The sequence below is a fragment of the Saccopteryx leptura genome, chromosome 8, assembly GCF_036850995.1.
Source record: "Saccopteryx leptura isolate mSacLep1 chromosome 8, mSacLep1_pri_phased_curated, whole genome shotgun sequence".
Taxonomy (NCBI): domain Eukaryota; kingdom Metazoa; phylum Chordata; class Mammalia; order Chiroptera; family Emballonuridae; genus Saccopteryx; species Saccopteryx leptura.
The window spans coordinates 53,869,052-53,890,773 of NC_089510.1; the positions used below are offsets into that span (position 1 = coordinate 53,869,052).

Genomic DNA, 21,722 nt, shown 5'->3' on the forward strand with positions numbered 1-21,722 from the left:
TCCCTGAGTGCACCTCTGTTATAATGAAAGAATAAGAACTAGTTGACTTGTACGAAATGTATCTGTCTGTTGTATTTTACTCTGCGTGTTATGTGATGGGCCGCTAAAGCAATGAAACGTGTTAGAAAAAAAGATGATAAATGCACTGGAGTTGGGACTCTGCTGTCTGACAAACAGATCCAAGACCTAGGGAGACAGCGATTAATGCAGAAGGACTGCTACTGCACCCTTTGACATTGACTGAGCATCTGTGTAATCTGTTCCACTCTGAGCCACTGTCCTAATGCCCTGACCTATGGAGGAACCTTCTAACTGGTCCCAGACAGTCACTCTTACCTCCTTCTAATCACTTCTCCACTCTTCAACCAACCAATGTGATCCTTTTAAAATGCAAGCTCTCTACATCATTCTGTGACTTCCAGCCCTTCAACAGTACCCCTTTGCTCTTAGGATAAATGCCAAAATACTCCATGTGACCACTGAGGGCTGCATGAGCTGGCCCTTGACTTCTCCAGCCTCACAGACACCACTCCTCCTGTTTCCTGCCTGGCAGCTGCCCTGGCCTCCCTCAGATGGGTCAGGCTTCTTCCCAGCCCAAGGCCTTTGCTGGAAAATTCTTTGTCCTCCCGTGCACAGTCCACCCCTTTTGCTCTCTCCTCTCTTGATCTGAGCCTGTCTGGCCATTCTAAGCCTCCTCCCCAAGTCCTGTGTCTCACAACACCCTGTACTGTTATTTCTTGGTATGTATGACCATCAGTATAAGCATCTGCGTGGTTATGTGACTGCATCCTCCACAAGACTTTTAAGTCCATGAGGACAGAGATGTGTCTGTTTTACATCCCCGCTACATCACTGAATCTAACTAAAGTACTAGTTCAGAGCAGGCACTTGGTATATATTTATTAAATGAATAAATGAGGAACAAATAAACACAGAGCATTATGGATAAGAGAGAGCTCTAGAAATGGAGACTTAGTATAATTAAGAATATCAAACGTGGCCCTGGCCGGTTGGCTCAGTGGTAGAGCGTCGGCCTGGCGTGCAGAAGTCCCGGGTTCGATTCCCGGCCAGGGCACACAGGAGAAGCGTCCATCTGCTTCTCCACCCCTCCCCCTCTCTTTCCTCTCTGTCTCTCTCTTCCCCTCCCGCAGCCGAGGCTCCATTGGAGCAAAGATGGCCCGGGCGCTGGGGATGGCTCCTTGGCCTCTGCCCCAGGCGCTAGAGTGGCTCTGGTTGCGGCAGAGCAACGCCCCGGAGGGGCAGAGCATCGCCCCCTGGTGGGCAGAGCGTTGCCCCCTGGTGAGCATACCGGGTGGATCCCGGTCGGGCACATGCGGGAGTCTGACTGTCTCTCCCCGTTTCTAGCTTCAGAAAATAAATAAATAAATACATACATACATAAATACATAAATAAATAAATAAATAAAATCAAACGTGTAGTTTGAGAAGTTCAGAGAGGTTTCAGCATTAAACTTCACTACACGAGTAGGCTTTGTCCCATGCAGCACTGGTGTTGGGACTAAGTGTAAGGAGATAAGGAAACATAGGACAATTTAGAGCTTGCAGAGTGGATATGCCTGGTAGAAGTTCAGGGTTTGGGAGGTGAGCTGTGGGAAATAAAACTGGAATGATTGGTTGGGTCAGATCATAGCAGACCATGGACCCCATTTAAAAGAATTTAGACTAGCCCTGGCTGGTTGGCTCAGTGGTAGAGTGTCGGCCTGGCGTGCAGGAGTCCCGGGTTCGATTCCCGGCCAGGGCACACAGGAGAAGCACCCATCTGCTTCTCCACCCTTTCCCCTCTCCTTTCTTTCTATCTCTCTCTTCCCCTCCCACAGCCAAGTCACCATTGGAGCAAATTTGGCCCAGGCACTGAGGACGGCTCCATGGCCTCCACCTCAGGTGCTAGAATAGCTCCGGTTGCAACAGAGCAACGCCCCAGATGGGCAGAACATTTGCCCCCTGGTGGGCTTGCCTGGTGGATACTGGTCGGGCGCATGCAGGAGTCTGTCTCTCTGCCCCTCCACTTCTCACTTCAGAAAAATACAAAAACAAAACAGAATTTAGACTTTTCTGGTGATCACCTAAGAAACACTGAGAATTTTTCCTTTTCTTTTTCTTTCTTTCTTTCTTTCTTTTTTTAGCATGGTTGTCACAGAATTACTTCTATCTTCACCTGGATGCATGTCCTTTTATTCTCTTGTTCTTTCTCTAGACTCACAGTCTGAGGTTAATTTGCCCGCAGTTCTCTGTCTCATGCTCTCTGCCCACCCCCAGAATATCAGTTCAGTTCCTCCTGTCTTTCTCCTGTTCTCAGACAGCTCCTTCCCCTCTGCCACTGGACACATTTGCTACTTCGTGCTCCTGGTGAGATCTGCACTTTGACTCCTACCCCTGGTTCTTCTTTCTCTAGATCCTCACCAACCTTCAGTCACGTGTTCCTTTCATTCTGATGTCCATGACAAAAAAATTTCAAGGTCCTATCTCTGAAATGCCTTCACTCCTGGTGGCAGTTCCATATTTCTTTAGTCCTGCACTCACCACATTCTCTGAGCGCCTCTTTGCCAGGCGCTGTCCCAGGATGGAGCGTCCTCAGTGAAACCGAACGGGCCAGCTCCACCTTGACCAGCGCTGGGTTCTGCTGGGGAACCAGCAAACCAGCAAACACAAGACAGCGGGCGGCAAAGTAAGCGCTGTCCTGCTGGGGCGGTACGTGTAATTGGTCGCCTGTATGTTTCCAATTTGACATCCAGCTTTTCCTCAGTCTCAGCATCAAAATTTTTTTTTCTTTTTTTCTCAAACCAGTAACATGGTTTGACAACATGATGTTTGCAGATAGCCAGGTTTCTCCTGTGGACTCATTTTCGGCATGGTCCTGGAGAGCTGGTCTGTGGCTGAGTCCTGAGAACGACTCCCTCAAGACTCCGGCCACACCACCCCAGCAGGCCTGCACCCCTGTCCAGATCCTTTCCAGCAGACTGCTGAGCGGCCCCCTGCTCTCTGGGGTCCTGCCCCCACACTGTGTCCTTCCTACTGACAGCAGTTTCATCTTCCCGACAACTCACTCGTCTGTTAAAAGCCTTCAATAGCACATGTACTTAGGATGGATGACATACAGGCCCATTTCCAAACACATTTGGGTGGTTTTCCCTCCCACACACGATCCTTCCGAGACCCTTCTGTTACATGCCGACCTTTGGTTGAACCATATGAAACTGCCATTTCTGTGTATCCAAAATGATCGAATATTGGCAATTTATGTGTCAACCTAATTGCAACTTATCCAGATCATTGGCTGCCTGTATGTCTTCCTTCCGTGTTACAGGGTGCGTTCCCTGACGATCATGTCTTGGTCTTAATGATGCTTGTGTCTTCCTGTCTGTGTCAGCATCTGGCACACGGGACCTACTGGGAGACGAGTGCTCCCCCCAGGCCATGCTTTGCTCCAGCTGCTTCCATCCCCTGTGACGCCCGCTGACTGGGCTTTATCGCATCAGGCCCCCGCCACCACTGGCCTAGCTCATGCCTCCTTCACTGGAAAGCTCATTATCTCTCTACACTGAGCCACTCAACATCTCTGAGCTACCAGTATCCCCCCAAAAATCAAATATATTGAACCCATGAACAACGAGAGGGTCAGGGCGCTGAGCCATTACACAACTGAAAATCCACATATAACTTCTAACTCCCCCAAAACTTAACTACTAATTAATAGTCTACTGTTGCCTGGAAGTTTCACCAATAACATGAACAGTTGATTAACACATATTTGGTATGTTATATGTATTATATACTATATTCCTACAATAAAGTACCCCAGGGGAAAGAAAATGTTTTAAAAATCATAAGGAAGAGAAAATACATTTACAGCCCTATACGTATTTGTTTTTTAAAATTTGTGTATAAGTGGACTTGCACAGTTCAAAGCAGTGTTGCTCAATGGTCAATGAGTTGGAAGAGCTCTGTCTAGCCCTTACCTTCACCCTGGGGCTGTACCGTGTTTCCAGCTGTCGATGGCAGTAACCTCACGTGGGTGACTCCCTGCGCCCCACTCAGCAGAACTGAAACTAAACACCTACCATCTCCCACATCTGCTCCTTTTCTAAGACCTTCATCCATAGCTTGACCTCTGAGCCATCCTGGTTTTCCTTTGTTCTCAATCCTCGTCCTGAAACACTATTCCAATGGCTCCCATAGTGATTGCACATTCCTCGGCCTGGCTTTAGACTTCACTTGCTGTATAAGTTCTATTCCTGGGAGCTTCCAGAGGGAAAGCATGTATCCCCAACCCGGTACATTCTCTAGGACCTACAGCCTCCTGATGCACACAGGCCCCTTCCTCCTGGTTCTGCCCCTCCTCGGGGTCCCTTGCTGTCTGCAAACCTGTCCTCTGACATAAGTTTTCTGGTAGATATGTGTGATTGTCTTACTAAAATACAATGATGTTTCAAGTAATAACCACCTTTGTCTACCAGCCTATACTTCTTCGCTGTGTCCCCCAAAATTATTTCTCTGTCCTGATAGCTAAGTTTCTGACCACAGGAAGAGTGTTGTTAGAACTCATCTTTGTTATTAGAATGATTTCTTGAGTCCCTTCTGTCAGCACTTTGTGGGACGGCATCTCCTTCCAGCTTGCTCTTGTCCATGGATTAGTTTTTATCTCAGCAGCTGAATCCTGAGATCCAGGTAGGCAAGGCTCACATGTGACTCCTCATGGTATCTGCAGTGCGCTGAGATAGAGTTAGCATTCACAGACAGTGCTCAGGAAGTACTCGTTAGAGTGATAAGTGTTGTGCGTGTAACTTCTGTTTGTGTATATTTATAAATTCCTGTGAGGTGTCTCCAGATGTGTTTCCCATATGCACTCTAAAATGTATTTATCTATGTGGTCTTGGAGGAACAGGGCTATCTTGATATTTTCCTTGGCCACCCGGCCCATGACGTTGTAAACCAATAAGGCGTGTGCTCCAAACCCTCCTGGCTGTGGCTGGCACCGGTGACGGGCCTGAGCTGCAGCCTGCGACTTCTTTCCCACCTGCTTGGGCTCTTCCTTTTCCCCCTAAATAGTAACAACTAATTTTCCTGTTAAACATAAAAAAGAAATGTGTCTGTACATATGTGTGTGTATTTGTGCTTATGTACGTATATACATATGCATATATATGTTATATATACATATGTGAATGCAAGTATGTATATATTAAGGAAACACACCAAAGTATCAATAGTGGTTATTTCTGGATGGTGGCTTTTTCCAAATTCTCTGATTAAAAAAATTACTTTTATTAACCAGGAAAACAAAACCCGCTAATAGATGTTATTTTTAAATGATAGGAAGGGACAGGATTTTTAGATGGTTGCTGAGGCCCACCCTCTGTGTGACCCAAGAGCAAGGGGACAAGCATGTGTCCGCTAGGGAACAGGTGACCAGTGTCTCAGCATCTCAAGATGAGGCAGCGTGGCCAGAGAGGGAACTGGGTGATGTGCAGGTCGGGCCAAGGCTGTGAGCTGAGGAACTGGCAGCTTTGTGAGGGTCAGGAGCCCTGGTCAGTGAAAGGAAGGAGCAGGAACAGCTGGTGGGAGGAGGCTGAGGGTGATAAGGAGATGAGGGGAAACTTGAAACACACTTTCAAGTTCCTGAAGAGCCATGCCGTGGGAGAGAGGGGAAGCAGACGTGTTTTAAATTTGGTTTTCATGCCCTGTGTTTCCAGAGCTGCTCAGTGTGGGGACACTGGAACCCAGGTTAGGAGGACATGGAGAGCTTTCATGAGGGACAAGGGTGACCCCTGCCTGGGCAGCAAGGTTTCAAGCAGCAGGGGCATCATTCAGTCAGGACGCTTCTCTTCCCCACCTCCCACATGCCCCCCATCATCCCTCACCTTCCCCAGTCTGAGGGCAGAGGGAAGGTGTCCTGATAAAGAGGCAGTTTCTGAGATTTCTGAACTTGAAACAAAACAATCACACATGAAACATACTGTCGGGGCTGCTTCTCCGCACTGCCCAGCCTCCTAGCCCCCAGAGGGCTCCCTGAGCGGAGCAGGAGGTGCAGAGAGGAAAGCAGGGAGACGGCACCTCCTCTTCCTCGCTGTGGCCTGTGTCTTTTCTCTGGGGAGGGGTGGAGGCACCCCCAGATCTCAGAACACGGAGCCTCAGGGTCAGCAGGGGCAGCAAACACGCATCCAGAAGGAGGCCTTTCAGGCAGAGTAGAAACATGAAGAGCAAATCAGAACATCACAGAATCCATCCCAGAAACAGAGCTCAGCTGAACATCCATGTCACGTTTTTTTGTTTTGTTTTTTTTTTTGTTTTTTTTTTGTTTTTTTTTTTGCCTTTTCCATATGCACAATTTATATTTTTACTATTCTACACCTCAGTTTTTAATTCCGATGGCTACACCAATGGAAATCTCCAGTCTGGGCTCTAGTGTGAATTTGAGGTGGAGGAACACGAACAGCACCAAGTCCCCACCCAGGACACCGCCCTGCCCCATCTCATGGGACAGATGCCAGCCCTTCCCTCAGAGGTCCCACTGTAACTGGGGGCCGAGAAAAGCATAAGGCTGCCTGCGAGGAAGCTACCTTTGACATAAGTGACTGGCAGTGACTTCCGCCATCCGCCCCTCTTACTGACCTCCTAATAGGAGCCGGTATTTTACGTACAATCTCTCATTTGATCCTCCCAATAACTCTTCAAGGTAAGTATCATTATCCTCATTTTGCAGAAAACATACTCAGAGAGGTTAAATAACTTGCCTGGGGTCATACAACCAGAAAGTGGCAGAGCTGAGATTTGAACCCAGGTCTTCCCTTGGTGTCTGTTATGCACACTGCCTTCCACTGGCCGAATTCACTAAAGAAAACAATCAGATGATTCGGGCAAAAACACACAAAGTAACATTTTGGCCCAAATGGTGGGAGTACTATCTCATTTCCCCCTTCCTGAGCCACTGAATGAAACACACTGGATCAAAAGACCAAGAACATTACAGTTCCTTGTGTTGCACGTGTCAGTTGCCCACTGCCCCCTGTGCCTCACAGAGCAAGGCATGAGTCAGGAGTCTAGAGGAGACTGTTTACTGTGCCTCAGCCACTGGGGTTGTAATTCAGGCATATCTCTGCTTCACTGATTTCCTAATCCATCAGACAGGAATATCCAGAACATAGAGTCAACTGAAGATGCATTTTAAAATATATTACAAAATAGTTGCCTCAAACTCTTTATGGAACGAGAAAAAGTATAAATCTACAATACAATAAATATGTTCCCCACTGGCGGCTATTTTTATTTCACTGGATGTCCAATGATGTCTCTTGTGTACCCAGGGATGGGAGAATATCTCTCTATAGCTCATATTATGAGTGCCTAGTATTAGAATGGGACCTACAGTATATTGAGTAAATATGTAAAGCAGTTATATCATATGAAGGGGTCTAGACCTGAATAGCGAGAGATGGGCGAAATCCCAACAGAGACTGCTCCCACTCCCCAAATAGAATACCGGGAGGCCTGGTTAATAAAAGCCACTGTCCTGTCGAAGGGGGACTTGCTGATTCTTGCCCTTCATGGAAAATGCTGAAGACGTGGGCTTTGGACAGTGTGTGCTGCAGATGTGAGAAGGCCGTTCAGACACTGCAGCCCTCAGGTGTCCCCGTGAGAGAATGGCTGGGGCACAGAAAGGCCTCGGTGCCAAGATGGCGAACCAGGGGCATTAGGATTACCAGGGAAGTGTTTCAGAAAGCTGATCCCAAGCCCTACCCTGGCCTACAGAACCAGAGTGCCAAAGATACAGCGGGGTTGCATATGGACGAATGTGTGACCTCCAAGCTGAGAGTTATTTTCTAAAAGAAATCATCAGTGTTTCAGAAGCAATTAATGACCTTCTTTTATCGCACTTCCACTTCCACTTCTCCCACTCATCCTTTCCCTAGGCCAGATTTGATTTTTTTTTTTTTAAGTTATCTCAATGAGATTGTGAAGGACTGTCACTTATCTATGCATTGGTGCTAATCACTCTTTCAGTGCACCACCAGGCGAGGTAAAACCCTGGCTTCCTATGTAAAAGTGTCTGTCTTTTCTCAGGGTGTTAGTGAGCATGTTCAGTTTGCCTGCATGCATCTTAGATGTCTCACATATCAAACCATCACCAGACAGATTTGCAGGGGCACAGAGGCGATCACAACGTGCGGAGGGTTTAACAGGGGAGACAATTCTTTTTATGCAAATCCTCAGGAACATATATAATGAAGTGACCCAAACCACTTCTAGCTAGGTCCTCCAGGATAAGATGGATCCTCAAAATATATGAGGGGTGCTTTCCAAGACCTCTGGAATCCACAAGCATACAAATCCCACTTAGCAGATGGAGTCTCCGTGACAAGAGGCAGTGTGGCAAAGTGGGGAGGGATCACTTTGAATCAAACCAGCCTTGGCAGCGATCTCACTGCTCCACTTGCCAGTTGTATGATCCTGGGCAGGACCTCTCAGTGTTTCAGTCTGCAAAATGGGGGCAATAGTATTATCCGCCCCACAAGGTGTGTTGCAAATGACATGAAACAATGCAGGCCAAACCCTTAGTTTGTTGCTAGGTGCATGCTTAATATTCAACAACCATCAACTGTTAATAATAAGGCTAATAAAAATAATGACACAAATTAGATATTAGTAAAAATGACAATAAAAATATTTTTAAGAACTGTTCTCCCCTTCAGAATTTTAACAACTGGATAAAGAATGTCAAACTCAGTGTTTCTAAAACTATGAAATTCTGCTGCTAAAATGAATTCTATGGACCGTACAGCACATCTATAAACTAAAGAGAAAGTGACAGTGAATTATGTTGTGGGGGACGAGCTAATCCTGACAGCTGATACCACTCCCCACTGACCCCCACAAATGTAACCTGATATGGAAATTGACAGACCCTGCTCCCTGGTAAATGTGAGCTAGGTGGTCACCTCCACCGTCACTAATGCCTGTGGACAGCTCCTGGCTGTCTTCAGATTCTCATTTCCATTCTGCATCCTAAGTATCCTGTCTTCCTCATAGCTCAGGGTAAGCACCATTTGAATTTGATGCTGAGATGTTTTCTCTCCCTTAAGGACCAGTTTTTGCCCTGCTGGAGTTCTTACTATGAGAATCTGAAATTGTTTTTTTATTTCTATATGGCAAGTGTGATGGAGCCTTTGACATCATGAGCCACCGTCAAATGGGAGAGCATGCTCTTTAATTTACCTTGAACTTTTCTCCTGGCTAGGAGCCATTGCTGTTTAGACCGTGTCACTCCTCTCGTTCCACTAGAAGTTGACTTTCTTTGAGGGACCACTGTTCTTAAAGAAACAGGACTCATTACTTCAGATGGCCCAGTAGAGCGGGTATAACCACACTGGAATATGTAAATGTGGAAGCTGGTCTGTATCGTGACCCATCTATTCGCTCACTCTCACTCAGTGACCCACTCCCTCAGCCGGCCTTGCAGCCCGCACGAACCAGCCTCATGCCTCCAAAAAAATTACAGATTACCACATGCCGTGGACCCTACAAACACTTGACAAATGAATTACATTACTGCTAAAGCTCTACACCAGGGGTCCCCAAACTTTTTACACAGGGGGCCAGTTCACTGTCCCTCAGACCATTGGATGGCCAGACTATAAAAAAACCTATGAACAAATCCCTATGCACACTGCACAGATCTTATTTTAAAGTAAAAAAAAACAAAAACAGGAACAAATACAATATTTAAAATAAAGAACAAGTAAATTTAAATCAACCAACTGACCAGTATTTTAATGGGAACTATGCTCCTCTCACTGACCACCAATGAAAGAGGTGCCCCTTCCGGAAGTGTGACGGGGGTCGGATAAATGGCCTTAGGGGGCCGCATGTGGCCCGCAGACCGTAGTTTGGGGACCCCTGCTCTACACCATAAATGGGTAAACTTGTCTAAGTTTCTTTCCCGAAATGGAATGTCATAGCAAGACCTGTAGGTAGGGCATAGGGACCCTGAAAGGGTCGAAACAAGAAAGCAAAACAAAAAAAACCCAAAGAGGTATAAAAGAAACACTAACAATCACTGCCACTAGGACCTCATATTTAACGCATCTCCGTTTATATTAGTCCTGGCTCTACTCCTGCTGCTCTATCTGGGATGCTGGGAAGCCACAGCAGGCCTGTCACGTGCAGAACTAATGCAAGGAACAGTGTTTGAATTTGAGCCCTAACAGTGTTAGCAGAAGCGGCCAGTCAGATCGTCCCTCCGACCCTGGACCTGGTTGGCTTCTTCTGAATGTTCAGACCCAGGCCTGTCTGCCAGAGAGCACTGCTCCCTCCACTCCCTCTTCTAAGTGAATGTTGTGTGTTTGCCACATCGCACTCTGTGCACTGGGTTGCTAGAAATACAGTAGGTTGCACTGATGATTTAACTCTGTGTTCTATAAAGGGCTATGTGATCTCATGCAAATTTTTGCTAAGTCATATGCAAATCACAGAGCCCGGCCCTTTTCTTAACAGGATGGCAACCTGGCTCCTCGGTGGCACCTGGGACCTGGAGATCCTTTCTCCACTTACGTTTAGCGCGCAGCCTGGGACTTGTCCCTGCAGCTCTCCGGGTTAGCCGTGCCGCCGTTGAGACCTCCCACCTGGACTCCCATCACCCACCTCTCTTGAGACTGCTCTGGCGGGGCTGGTGTGGGGTGCAGCCTTTGCTCAGAGGGCACCATGTTCAGCAAAACCTGTCCACCTGGGCCATGGGCTCACCCCTCAGGGCTCCCTGATTCTCTACTGGGTACAATTTGATGTTGCCAAGCTTCTCTCCAAAGTCTAAAAATGTGGGAGGCTTCACAATGCAAGGTACTTCCCCCAATGCCCAGTCTGAACACCAGGTACTCCAGGCCCTCGCTGCCCTGAGGCCTGCGGTGTGAGTGGACAGGTTCACGAGAGGCAGACACTTGTCTCTGGAGTTTTTCTCCAGTTGAATGTTTCTAGTATTTTCAGTAGCCCCCAATCTGGAAAATCCCATCGTTCTGAGCTAGCCTGCCTACCCCGTATCATGAAAAAGTGGGAAGAGGAAAAGGGAATGGTTTATGGGAGAGAAGAGGAGGTGACCTCTAGCTGTTCCCAAACCCTGGCAGCAAGCACTTCCCCGGCACACGCTGTCTGCTGCAGCCTACCCAGGCTTTGTCAAGATCTCGTTTCTTCCCAACCTCACACACTGCACTGCTGAGGTGTCCACCCTCCTAGCCACCCGCTGCATTCAGACTACCCTGTTAGGGGGTGGACAGGAAATAGGAGAAGAAATAAATGAAACACTCTGGCCACATGCTGGTCATTGTTGAGACTAGATGACAGGTACATGGGCGTTCATTATACCATTCTCTCCACTTTTGTATATGTTTGCAATTTTTCATAATAAAAAGTTAAAGAATAAAAAAAGTCCTTCAGCTTCTGAGACACTTAAGAGAGAGCCCCAACCCCTAACACTGAGTTTCCTGGAAACCCCACACTATGACAAGAGATAAAGATGATTCTATGACATATAGATGTATATATATATATTCATTTTCTAATTTTTTTAAGGCCCACTGCTTTATTTTCAATAGACTAAACCTTATTTCTAAGAGGTCCCAAAGTTGGGCTTATTGCCTCCAGCTGGGTTTTGGGGGTGGGATGCGTGAAGGGTTCCTCAAAATTCTGAAAGTTTACACTTCCGTGTGTCTCACAGTCTCGCTGTGAGGACGGGACTTGTTCAGTGTCACTGAACTTTGAGGAGGAAACACACTGTTGATCACAGTGTCATACTCTGGAATTGCACCTGGCTCAGGAAAGGACGGTCTTTGTACTTGAATTTCAATCCAATGGAGAATCTTAACACGGGCATTTGCATGACTGAGAATTGCTGCTGTCTCCCCACCCCCCACCCCACTCCCGCCCCCATATGTCACTTTCTTGAATGTGTTCTAATAAAATGATTCTAAAGCAGGCTGTTGATATACAGTGATTTATCAATGCTTTCGGCTGAGTGCTAAGGCCCTTAATTTTCAACCAAGAACCCACCCCATCCCACTTTCTGGAAAGAGCTGTCTAGCTGGGAACGGATGCTGTGAGCATACGTCTGGCATGATGGCGGTACCACTGCAGTTACAATCACTAGTAATTATTTCAACCACAGCAGTTTTGACTTCCTGTTGCCTGGCGGCAGCATTGAGTTTCCAGAGTAAAGATGGCCATATGCAGTAGGTGCTTGAGGAGGAGAAAGTGGAGGAGCAGGAGTAGAAAGCTGTCCACCCGGGAGGGAGCGGAGGCGGGAGCGTTGGGGAGGGAGAGACACAGGCTGCCGATGAGAGAAACAGGCAACATTCAAACTGTTCAGGGATGAATCTCCGCACATTGAAATGGTAATCAGCTGTTAAATCTCATTTACAAAATGGCACCTTAGCAAGTTATAAATCTCAAGATCTCATTAAGCAAACTGGAAGCAAAAGGAGAAAATATATATTTCCAAAGGTAGATATTTTGAGAAACACCTTTTATCCTCATCTTTATCGCCGTTCAGCCTGACAGGTCAGGGCAGTGCCATGGGCCAGTACCAAACCGGGGCCAGGTCTCCGGGAAAGGAGGCAGTGTTAAGAGCCTGACACGCAGCAGGGCAGGCAGAACCAGACAAGGAGACTTCCATTTTCCATTTACCCGGCACATTTCTCATACCAGAGGTAGGGGTGGGGCACTGGATACATGTCATCTCCTCTCATCTTCACAGCTGTCTTGAGAGGCAGGCAGTACTGTCTTCATCTTCTAGATAAAGAGCCTGAAGCTAAGGGAAGTAAATAACTTGTACAAAGTCATAAAGCTAGGAAAAGAGCAGATCTGTGATTCAAATTCAATCTCTGCCCGCAAATAACCCGTGCTTTCTCAAACCACAGGGCCGGTGGCCCCCTGCCCAGGCTGGACTCTCCCTGTATACTGCCCTGGTCCGCACTTGAATAAATTGCGCAACTTCTTCTGGGGGCGAGGGAAAGCCAGCGCGGGCTCTTCCTTGTGTGGTTGGAGATCCCTCCCAGGCCAGGGTCTTTGCAACCCCCACCCACACACCTGTGACGTCATGTGTGGAGCACAGGCTGCTGAGGCTGGGATTTGGTTTCCACAGGGATGTGCTCACTCCTCAAATGCCTACAGTGCTCAGCATTATGAATTAGGTGGGCAAATACGTACAGAGTAGAATCAGCCCCTGCTTTCACAGAGCTTACCAGGAGAAGAACAGATGTTAATCATGTGACACATGAATGGATATGTAATTACAACTGGAAGGGACCTTGGGGGTCATTGAGATCAACAGATGAAACTGGGACCCAGAAACGCTAAGCAGTTTGCCCAAGACCATATAGCCCGTTACGGTAGAATGAGGACTGCCCTTGGTTTTTATTCGCAGGCAGCTTTTTCCTCTATCACGTCACACCCCAATCTGTCGGGCACCCATAGACAGGCCCCAGCCCCTTCCCGCCATATGAACATGTTGGGCAATCAGTACACAATTCCCGTACCTAACTAAGAAAAGCCAGGTGGCACATTTTGTAATGATAAACAGCCACCTGCGGATGGCATTTACCAAGCCTTGTTTGCAGAGTTATTTCAGAGCCCACAGCCGGGACAGAGCGGCAAGCCTCACGCTGTAGCAATGCTGCCTAAGAAGGATGCTTGCGGGCATTCTGATCTGACCCCAATAGTTTTCATCTCCCAGTTCAGTAGTCATTCATTCACTCATTCACTCGGAAAATGTTTATCGAGCGAGCACCCACGGAGTGCCAGGCAGTTCTCAGAGCTGGGGACACAGCGGTGAACAAGGTAGACTGCCCTTGTGGAGCATACATGCTCGCTGGGGGAGACAGACAATAAATAAATAAATAAACAAACAAACAAACAAATAAATAAGTGAATAACAGCATCTTAGGTGATAAGAGAGGGATGTAGGGAGTACCCAGAGGTGGTAAAGCATTTTGTGGTTGGGAAAAAGATCTCCCTAAGGAAATGAGGTAGTGGGTCATCATTTTAAACACACACACACACACACACACACATCCACACTCACACCCACATGCACGTAGCTGCACCGTGTGGTTTGAAAAGTCCCATAAATCTTCCTCTCCTGCCTTCAGAAAAATAAAGGCTTCTCAGCAGCAGGTCCCAGAGCCCAATTCCCAGCTTTCCCTTTTTCCCTTTGAGCTAAAACAGTGATTCTCAACCCTGAGTATACATCAGATGCACCCAGAGGACTTGTTGAACCGCAGACTGCTGGGCGCACTGCCGCAGTCTGTAACTTAGTAGGCCTGGGGTGGGTCTATGAATTTGCACTTCTAGCAAATTCCCAGGCGATACTGATGCTGCTTGTCCAGAGACCACACTTTGAGATCCTCTGGGTAAAGGAAGCCATTCTAACTGTTAGATCCCTGTAACAGGGATTATTGCCTGAGGAAGGATGCATCCATTCAGTACGATCTATGGGTCTTATCAAAGTAGCTGTCCCAAGCGCAGGATCCTTAGCAAAGGGGATCTTTTCTAGCTGGGGTAAGTTTCAGAAGCCACTGCCTGAGACCCCCAAGCATTGAGGAGTCAGGACAAAGAACAGATCCTGAGACAGTGGTACAACAACATCTCATTGCTTTCCTGTCCATGCTCTGCATTCCGCGACATTTAATACTTTACACATCCTTTGTCCACCACTGTCTTGTGACACAGTTAACCGGTTAGGTAGGCAGAACAGATGTCACTATTACATTTTATAGATTAAAAGAATTTGAGATACAAAGAGATTAGATGGCCTCCCTTGGGCACCGCGGATGAGAGCCGCAGCTGTCCTGTACCCAGCCCAGCGTCCTTTCTTCTCTAACTCTTCCCAACACCAGCTAGAGCCTTCCCCTCCGGCTTCTACCCTGGGCTCTTAACATCCAGGACGTGTTTAGTCACTCTTTGCCTGTTGCTCTGATCAAAATCTCACTTGCTGCAAGCAGATTACTCATGTGGGTGATTAACTGTGGCAAATGGTAGGCCCTGCATGAGTTTTCTCTGCCAAAAACACACTTCTCTTCTACCACCAGGTCTTGTTCAGAGAAAATGCTAACTCGTTTCAGGATTAGCCTAAGCTAAGACTGATCGTTAGGAAAGCAGACCCGCGGGGGCAGAGCACACATAATGCTCTCCAAAGACAAGCCGGGAGGGCACTGTGATTATTGTACCACTGCTTCCATTCCATTAGGCGGGTAATTGAGTTGTCTGTATTGCTAACGCACACAGCAAGATGAGAGTGGGTTTTGTGAAATGTGATGGCTGGTGAACCACATTTTCAGGTATTTAAATATACTCCTCCCCCCAAAATCATGTACCTGAAAGCTACCGTATCCTTCAGGACCTGCCCTCTGGTTATTCTGTCCAGTTCTGCTCCAGTTCCACACAGGCAGTGCGGCCCCTCCCCTCCCCCGAGTCTCACAGAGAGGGCCCATGAGTGACAAGGGCTGTCTCTCATCAGCTTCCATCCTGTTCTTGACCATCAAGAGCTTAAGGTTTTAGAAATTTAATTTCTAGAACTGCCCTCCTGGTCTCTCCAGCCATTGATATTCTGGTCTCTTCCTCTGGTTTGGCCACTGGGAACACTCATTGATTCAGTAAGCACTCACTGAGCACTTCATGTGGACCAAACCTGTAAGGGCCGCCGCAGAGGCTACCACAATGAGTTAGATACAGCCCTGTCCTCAAGGAGCATGCCATGCCCTAGAGTCACTCCGAAAATTATGCAGAATAATCAACATTCAAGTAGATTCTAGATGTAGATGACCAACCCGTGGGAGCTTCTCCTCCACTCTTATTTTCTGTACTCACTTTGTGCTGAAATAAAGCTAATTGATGAGTTATGTTTGCTTCAACATAAAGGACAGAAAACAGGGCTGGGAGGAAGAGTGGGGTGAGGCAGAAGCCCTGCTCTGCAGTTCCGAGCACACATGGCGCTCTGTCAGCACCCCCGGCACGGTAACCACGGGCGGTGGGACCTCAACTCTGCTGTCCGTATTGCGCATGCGAGTTATAGCGAACTGAAGATGTGAGGGCCATAAAGCTTGGGTGATCAGAAATTCCATATTGATGAAAGATCCAGTGTGAATGTGTTTTTTGCTTTGTTTTAGGTTTGAAGGGATGCTGTACAAACGACTATTTTTTTAAAATTATTTTTATTATTTATTCATTTTAGAGGAGAGAGAGAGAGAGAGAAGGGGGGAGGAGCAGGAAGCATCAACTCCCATATGTGCCTTGACCAGGCAAGCTCAGGGTTTTGAACCGGCGACCTCAGCATTCCAGGTTGACGCTTTATCCACTGCGCCACCACAGGTCAGGCAAAACGACTATTTCTTAAAAAATATAATTCATGCCTACTGCAACCCAGGAACTGAGCATGTAAGAAAATAGATTGGGCTGGGGGAGATGGAGTGGGATGGAGGGTTCACTCAGTTGGGTCAGCACGAGAGAATATATGAGAAGAGATGCAGACGATAACCCAACCATGTGGGAATGCATGTCTCCACACAAATGCGCATACACAGAATGGAATGGAGGACCAGTGAAAAGAATATTATGAGGATATATGAGTCCTTTAAATAAATTCCAAATTTATAATCCAGAAAGGAAGACAAGTTTCGAAAACCCAAAGCACGGTCAGAAAATAAGGATCAGGCTGCAGTTCTGGTAACCAAGGCACTGAAGAAGTACCACTGAGCCAGGCGCCTGTGCATGTGCACCTGCTTCCACTCCCTCCGCTCCTGATGGGGCCGCCCGGGGCACACCCCGCTCTGCTTTAGGTGGGCTGTGTGAGCGGTGGTTCCCAGATGGGGACTCAGGGCAGGTGTGCACCTGGATCTCGGATCTGTGCTTTGGGCCCTGTTTCTGGCACCTCTGCCACCTGGAGAGAGGTTTTTTTTGTTTTGTTTTGTTTTTTGTATTTTTCTGAAGCTGGAAACGGGGAGAGACAGTCAGACAGACTCCCACATGCGCCCGACCGGGATCCACCCGGCACGCCCACCAGGGGCATGCTCTGCCCACTAGGGGGCGATGCTCTGCCCCTCCAGGAGGTCGCTCTGCCACGACCAGAGCCACTCTAGCGCCTGGGGCAGAGGCCAAGGAGCCATTCCCAGCGCCCGGGCCATCTTTGTCCAATGGAGCCTTGGCTGCGGGAGGGGAAGAGAGAGACAGAGAGGAAGGAGGGGGGGTGGAGAAGCAAATGGGCGCTTCTCCTATGTGCCCTCGCCGGGAATCGAACCCGGGTCCCCTGCACGCCAGGCCGATGCTCTACCGCTGAGCCAACCAGCCAGGGCCTGGAGAGAGTTTTCACAGCACAGCTGCTGTATCCAGCTTCCCAGTGACCATCAGGGGTGCAAGTGACGTGATGATACAGCCAGGCCCATGGTGGGTGGGTGTGGTCATGGGTCGTGGTTGCCGCAGGTTTAGAAATAGAAGTTATGAGTAGCGGGTCTCCGTGTATCTGCCTTTGCGTTTCTGGAATGGTAGAATAAGGAGTGTTATCCTACTTGTAGGGCTGTCCAGGGATGCTGTTGCCTGTTGATGGTGACTCTTTAATGGGCCTGACACCTGAGCGTAGCGTGGAGTTTTTCAATACGGCTGTGCTGGATTCTGCGGGCTGGCAGTGATGGCGCACAGCAGGCGAAGGGAAGTAGGGGGGCAGGGGCAGGACCGAGGCCCTTCGATGGTGAAGCAGGGTGTAAATTCACTGGTGTGGCACTCTCACTCCGAGAGTGACCCGTGTGTGTGGCACTCCGGGTGTTGCGCTGGCATCTCCTAGACTCACAAGGACTTGCCTGGGCGTCTTGGTGCTGAAGGAGCAAGCTGCTGCCAAAACTCATTTACACAGCTCAGTTCTTCAAGGCCGGCCGGAAGTCAGCAGTGTAAACAGGAGGCTTTGTACTTCCCACATTCTTTGGCATTTTCATTTGGTATTGAAAATAATGACATGTTGCTTTATTTTTTTGGTATGACTGAGACGATCCAATCAACCAAATTGTTGGAAAGTTCTAGATATAGGCCTCAAGGCCAGGCCATCAGAAATTATCTAAGTACACTCTGTCCACAGTGCCCGGCTACACCAGCATGCTTAGAAATGTCATGAGTCATTAAAGAGGGAGGCCCTGGGGCCTGACCTGTGGTGGCGCAGTGCGTAAAGCGTCCGCCTGGAACACTGAGGTCGCCGGTTCGAAACCCTGGCTTGCCCGGTCAAGGCACATATGGGAGTTGATGCTTCCTGCTCCTCCCCACTTCTCTCTCTGTCTCTCATTCTCTCTTTCTCTCCCTCTCTGCCCACCTCTCTAAAATAAATTTGAAAAAGTAATCATAAATAAATAAATAAGAGGGAGGCCCTTGCAGGTCCTGAGATTGGTGTTGCGGAATATAAGTGGTGACTGATGTTCCAGCTTATGGCTCAGCACAGGCTGCTTCTGGGGCTGGACAGGAAGGGGCACAGCCTGGGAGAGGCCATCAACCCAGTGCTTCTAACTCCCAAGGAAGGACTTTCTCAGAAATTAAGGTGAGAAAGTAAATAGCCCAATTAGTCTGATGGTGTTACAAAGATGATGGTTTCGACTGTCCTTACATGTCATTTTCCCATCATGCCTAGACCTCAGTTTGGCTATAATTATTAGAAATCTGGCTAACTGGTTTCTCCTGGATTAAATGTCTCACAGAAGCATGCATATACCAGCAGAGGTAGGGGTAGGGTACAGAGGGTTGAGATAGGATAGTATCAATAGTTACATTGGTCACATTGGTCCCAGGGGTTTCAAAGGTTATACCCAAATTAATGTGATGATTTGGGTTCTAGAGGATACCCCCAATTATCAGAGACTATGGGAAAGGCCAGTATATCCTCAGAGATCAACAGGGGGGCCATCTGTCCAAAAAACAAGAGAATGGGTATTCTTAATAATTAGTGACTCTTGATAATACTAGATCCATCGTGCCATTTATTCATCAACAAATATTTATTGAATGTATACTATGTGCCAAACACTACATTAGACTGCAACAACAACAAAAAGACAAAAATTTTGACCCTCGTGGAGCTTACATCCTTGTGGGAATTGGACAAGTAAATGGGCCTGACACCGAGCGTAGCGGTAATGAATGAGGCTGTGAGTGCTGGGGGGCACACTCCTCTGCTAGGAACACACACCAGGCTTTAGAAATCTCTCTTCATTACTCCTTAAAAACCGTGAAGACTTAGGGCAGGGTGGTCTTACCTAGGGACAGGCAGGAGCTCTCAGGTAAGATGGCCTCTCCCCTAAGTTTCATGTCTCCATTGGAGCCAAGAAGGTGCCCAGGAATGTACCCCAGAAGTAAAGTAGGACACCAGACTATTCCCCCAGCCTCCACCAGGAGTCAAAGGGAACCTTAGAAGTAAAGTAGGACACCAGACTATTCCCCCAGCCTCCACCAGGAGTCAAAGGGAACCTTAGAAGTAAAGTAGGACACCAGACTATTCCCCCAGCCTCCACCAGGAGTCAAAGGGAACCCTAGAAGTAAAGTAGGGCACCATACTATTCCCCCAGCCTCCACCAGGAGTCAAAGGGAACCTTTTCCATGGAGTAGTAGCCTAGGTTAGAGGAATCTGGACTTGATTCAGAGTGATAAGGATCTCACCTATGGTGTGATCAAAATAAATCCAGGTATGGTCCAAGTATAAAGTGAACCTAAGAACCCAGAGTTTAGGGAATACACTATTCGTAAATTTCTGAAAGCTCAAATGGGGCATTGCACATTCTGAGGAGTGTGATAAGGTATTTGTTTTGTCCATAATTGGTTTAGAATATGAATTCCCTTTGATTACCTTCTTCAATTCCCAGCAGGTTGCAGGGCCCTTCAAGTATAACTTGATAAAGGTTCAGCAGCAGCAGGAAGAATGGTTTCCAACCACACCTGGTTGGGGTGAACCCCAGTTACCAGTACAAGGGCAGAGAGAATTCTAGCTTTTTATCACCAACAGCAGAGGCCCCAGAGACCCAGTGAAGAGGTGTAAACATTCAGGTCAGAGTCTAGGGCCCATGTAATAGATGAGCTCAACCCAGACAGCAGGAAGTATGCTTGCTTACAATTGTAATATAAACGTAGCTTCCCCATTTCGTCTTCCCAAGCCCCACTTAGGACCCATTAAACTCAGGCAGCAGATTTGAGAGTTAGGGAGAAGCTGGCTCTCTCCTCCCAGCTGCATCAGTATGCCCTCAGAAGACAAGCTTTTGAGATTAAAGCCCAGTGCTTTAATGAAAGAGGAGCTCAGAGTACCAACACACACATATCCTTTCATTTTGGGGGCAGTTTGTTGTGTTTCATCTACTAATGCTAAGCCTTATCTCTGGAGAGATACCTTGCAACACAAAGTCCAGAGAGTTGGCTGTCATAGATGTATAGAAAAATTAGTCTCATATTGTATTAGTAGCTCCTCCAGAAAAGAGCTGCATGGGAGCTCAGGTCTAGGTCCGGGAGCCAAGTGGTAAATGACAAAGTCACATTCTCCATATGGCTATGAGAAATCAAATGTGGCATTTCATTATTTTCTGTTTTCTTTGATCAACACATGTGCTCACCAGGGGTGTTCATTCTTGGATAGGTCAACCATCTTTTGTTTTGAACATGACTCAGACCTCATCTATAGGATGCAAAGCTTTTGAGCGTGCATGTAAATGTAAGCTGGGTGGAGAACTACCATAGCTCTATAGGATCCATGTCAGATAATACTAGTCATCAGATTTGGCATTGCTGCAGAGTAAGTTCCATGAGGTCAGGGATTCTTGTCTGCGCTTGTCACTGCCGTGTCCACACTGCCTATAGTAGTGCCAGAAACACAGTCTGTACTGCAAGCGCAGCCACACCTTAGGTAGAGCAAGTGCAGTCTCCTTCATGTGTAGAACTACAGAGAGAAATATACTTGGGTTTCACTGCAACCAGACCGGTAGACAAGTGTCTTCATTGCACCACTGGGGAGTGGGAAAGAGCCCTACAGAACAATGTCAGGTTTAGCAAAATATAAATAAAAAATAAAAGGAGTAGGCTGCTTGATTTCCAAATAATGGAAGAGTAGAAGGCAGGTTTGGTGCACGGTCTGATAGGCAAAGTTAAAATCTGGGATTGAGGGCTAGGACTGATAAATGGAAAAGCAATTGAAAATTAAGCCAAGCCGCATGGATGATATTCAAAGAAGCAAGTGTAATTTGTGTAGGAGCCCAGTGTACAGCCAGGTGTGGGAGGCTACTCAGTGGTTTGGTCAACAGTTCAAAGAAGTCTAATAAAGGGCAGTTCATCTCTCGACGCAATTTTTATTCTATTCCCCACCCATGAGTTTTTTAAAGTACCATTTGACTTCTGTAGATCATTTCTAATTAAGAATGGCAAATGGGAAGATTGAGAGAGGAAAAGCACCAACACAACAGAGCACAAGTCTCCCCAAAAATAACAATTTCTGTGAGAAGTCAAATTTTAAAAATGTCTTTCATTTGGGCTGCTTCAGTGAGTTAGTTGGTTGCCAATGAGAAGGAGTAAAGTTCAAAGACAGTGTGTTGAAAATGCACTTCTCCTCTCTGCCCTGACCCATCCCCAAGCTCATAATTCTCGTTAAGCATTCCCAGAGCTCCAGAAAATGAAAATATGAGAATTAGTGCATCTGTTGTGAGTCAACGCAAGGGATGGTC

The 21,722-nt window shown here is 47.4% G+C and overlaps 1 protein-coding gene across 7 annotated transcripts in view; it reads left to right on the forward strand.

The window, feature by feature from the left end:
* LOC136379840 (kalirin) overlaps positions 1 to 21,722 on the forward strand; it is a 635,535-nt gene that overhangs the window by 536,657 nt on the left and 77,156 nt on the right. For 6 of the 7 annotated variants that reach the window (XM_066347435.1, XM_066347437.1, XM_066347439.1 and 3 more), the window contains exon 34: positions 10,510 to 11,038. In XM_066347435.1, coding sequence (XP_066203532.1) covers positions 10,510 to 10,572 — 63 coding nt within the window. In that variant the 3' untranslated portion in view covers positions 10,573 to 11,038. Of the gene's footprint in view, positions 1 to 10,509; positions 11,039 to 21,722 lie in introns of those variants that run through there. The other variant, XR_010746806.1, reaches the window with a different exon arrangement.